General features: G+C 35.5%; 1 protein-coding gene across 1 annotated transcript in view; it reads right to left on the reverse strand.

Moving 5' to 3' along the window:
• LOC108751685 (transcription factor SOX-9-like) overlaps window positions 1–3,111 on the reverse strand; it is a 23,071-nt gene that overhangs the window by 12,931 nt on the left and 7,029 nt on the right. The window contains exon 2 of the mRNA XM_018491990.1: window positions 204–350. Within this exon, the coding sequence (XP_018347492.1) occupies window positions 204–350 (147 nt within the window). The remainder of the gene's footprint in view (window positions 1–203; window positions 351–3,111) is intronic.

Genomic DNA, 3,111 nt, shown 5'->3' on the forward strand with positions numbered 1-3,111 from the left:
CAGATTTTAAGTAATTGTTAAGTATATAAATTATAACCGCATTATAAACGCAAATTGTAAAGTATCTAAGATTTTACGCTAATCTAAAATAATTATAAATGCCGTGCTTCTTCTAGGATTTGTCACGTTATACTGATTTACGCTACCGTTCCGCCTGACAGTTCAAAATATTGACGCGAGCACAAAGAAAGTGCCACACTCACCGCCATAATTTTCCCAGTGTTTTCGACAGCTCGGCGTTGTGAAGCTGGGGATACTGATCGGCCAGTTTTCGCCTCGCAGCCTGGGCCCATACCATAAACGCATTCATGGGCCTCTTGACGTGAGCTGCCCTTTTGTCGCCGGAGCCCCTGCAATTCGAAGACATTATCTTCATTGGAAACGATACACCTCTACAAATTTACGTGAAGGTACGTAAAATTCTAAATATATTATGGAGATTCTTCTTCAATATTGTACTTGCAAGAAACATTTCCTATATATAGTGAATTTGATTGAACGTACTTATAGTATTTATACACAAATGTTGGTGTAAAAATATATGTTTAATACAAATATGTAACAATGTAAAAATAAATTTTTTAAAGAGACATGAAATTCTTAATACATTTTATTGTACTGTTAAGCCATAATCACTGTCGATTATGTCGTTGTTCTAAACGATTAATAATTCAATCTGTTATATAGCTCGTAAGATTCTTACGCAACTAATTTTATAACATCATAACTGCGCTCTTATTATTTTCGCAATTAACGCTTAGTGTAGTTTTACTGTTCTTCCGGTATTTCAGTTTCTCTCGCAATACAATTTCGATAAAAATATGTTTATGAATTATATCAACATACAATAACTGAAATTTATGAAATCGTATCATGGTTTCGAATTTCTTTCAAAAATTCAAGAATGAAAATGTGTTTCGATATACAACTGCCAGTACTGAAAAACTGCAGTTTACGTTATGCACACCATAGAATTTCAGTACTGATATAGTGTATTGGATGTATATCGAAACACAGCCGATATCTTCTGCAAAATAATAGACATTTATTTGTTTACATTAATATTATAAGGCTGTTTTCAGAAGGCATCGCTTGCCTTCTGAATCAATTAATAGTTAATATACTTAAAGTATCTTAGAAATCAATTTATATAAAGCTTTATGATGTTTTATTGAGTTTTATTGAGTCTGCCTTTTCCTAGGTCCTTCGGGTGGTTGCTGAGGACCTTTTCTGGAAGAAGACTTGTAATTATTCTCAGTTTAACTGGATAGACTTTAAGTCCTGTGAAGCTCACCTTTTCTAAACAAGAGTACTAGATCTCTGCTGAGACCGAAATTCCCGGGCAAAAAAAGAAGTACAGATAATTGTGTGCATTCAATTAATTTCACGAGTCACAGTACATCATACAGGGAAAGAAAAGATTCAGTGAGTTCCTTCAACTTTCACAGAATCGTTAGGATCTCTGCTGTGATGTAACTTGAAGAAACGCGTCCTAATAAGCAAAGAACATTTTGTAACATTGCAGCAATGTTTTCAATTTTTTTAATGTTTCTTGCTTATTGGGATACAACGTTGACGGATTATTCAAATTGGTAGGAAATAAAAGCTAAATGCAACGGAAGGATTTTCTCTCTTCCTTCTCTCTATCCACCTATACCCGGTCGACCATTCTGACGGATAATCTGGTGACTTGCAGAAGAAAATAACCAGAGGCGACGGGGCATAGTATATACATACACATGCCCACACACACACACACACACACACGCGCGCGCGCGCACACACACACAAACACGTATCCGTATCGGGTTCTGCTCCGACGCGGGCTACCCCCGGGTCATCCTGGCGAGCGGCGCGGAGCGTTTAAAACCGGCCTTAAAATAACACCGTGGCTGCCGACGTGTGACGGGTAGGAATGGACGTATCCCTTTCTTTCCGAGAAGATGACTTCATAAAACTTTTGCCCCATCCAGAGCCAGGGATCGACGTGACTGACGTGATTGCCGCATCGGAGGAGATATCCTGGGCCTCCGTTTCACCTCCTCCCCCCCCCCTTCTCCCTCTCCCTGTTTTTCTTTTTACCCTTAATCGAGGATTCTTTAAGGACTCGCGCGCGGCCGCCCTGAGCGGACGGCCGTGAGGCGTGAAGAACGACCGGCATACGGTATATGAGATTATTTTTTGTTGGGAATCGTTAGGTGGATAAAGAGACAGGCAGTGCTTATTATGCATTCTAAAATGCTGCCGAGGCAATCGAATCAAGGTACGGAGGCACAGATCGGGTGTAACGGTACTGACCGATACGTAAATAATATCAGATTGGTGTACACAGAAAAATACATATCTATACGTAAGTAATAATTGTTTCAGGTATTTCAAAAGTTCATATATTTGCTTTATCATAAGTTCATCGTAAGCATTAAATTTATTGAAAATATATTCCGAGTCCTATATATTTTTATAAGCAAGATTATTAAATTAAAACAAATTCGATTTGTTTATTATAAAGTCGTTTCGTTGATCGATTTTATAATAGTCTTCGAGAGAAAATAAATGTTTGTTTCGAGTATATATAATAATTGATTTCTTAATTTTTAATAAATTTTAGATTATTAAGAAAATATTCTTCGTTAAAGATAACCATTGCTCAAAAGGTATAAAGGATGTAAAATAAATTAAGTAATCATTTTTTTCAGCAAAAAGGAATGATATTTTTCTGTGTGTGCGCACGTAAATTATGTGTATTAACTTTCAAGATTTGTTCGCGTTGCTTGAAATCCTCAAAAATTTTTGTTAAAACGAGATAAATGTATATATGGGTATTGAACAGAAAGAAAGCGAAGATTCTAGATGCAAAAAGTTATAGAAGCAACACGAACAAATCGTTAGTATACACGGATTATTTGTGTTCTGCGCATTTCTATTTTCTTTGAAGTACTAGGAGCACCTAGTCCTAATTAAGTAATGATTTTTATATACTTTTCTTTTTTTAGTACACAACTTTACAAATACTTTCTAAAAATATTAAAGTATATATAAAGTATATATATATATATATATATATATATATTAGGTGTACAAAAAAGTTCTGAGCTTTTTTTTGTAAAATTC

The sequence above is a fragment of the Trachymyrmex septentrionalis genome, unplaced genomic scaffold (genome assembly GCF_001594115.1).
Source record: "Trachymyrmex septentrionalis isolate Tsep2-gDNA-1 unplaced genomic scaffold, Tsep1.0 scaffold51, whole genome shotgun sequence".
Taxonomy (NCBI): domain Eukaryota; kingdom Metazoa; phylum Arthropoda; class Insecta; order Hymenoptera; family Formicidae; genus Trachymyrmex; species Trachymyrmex septentrionalis.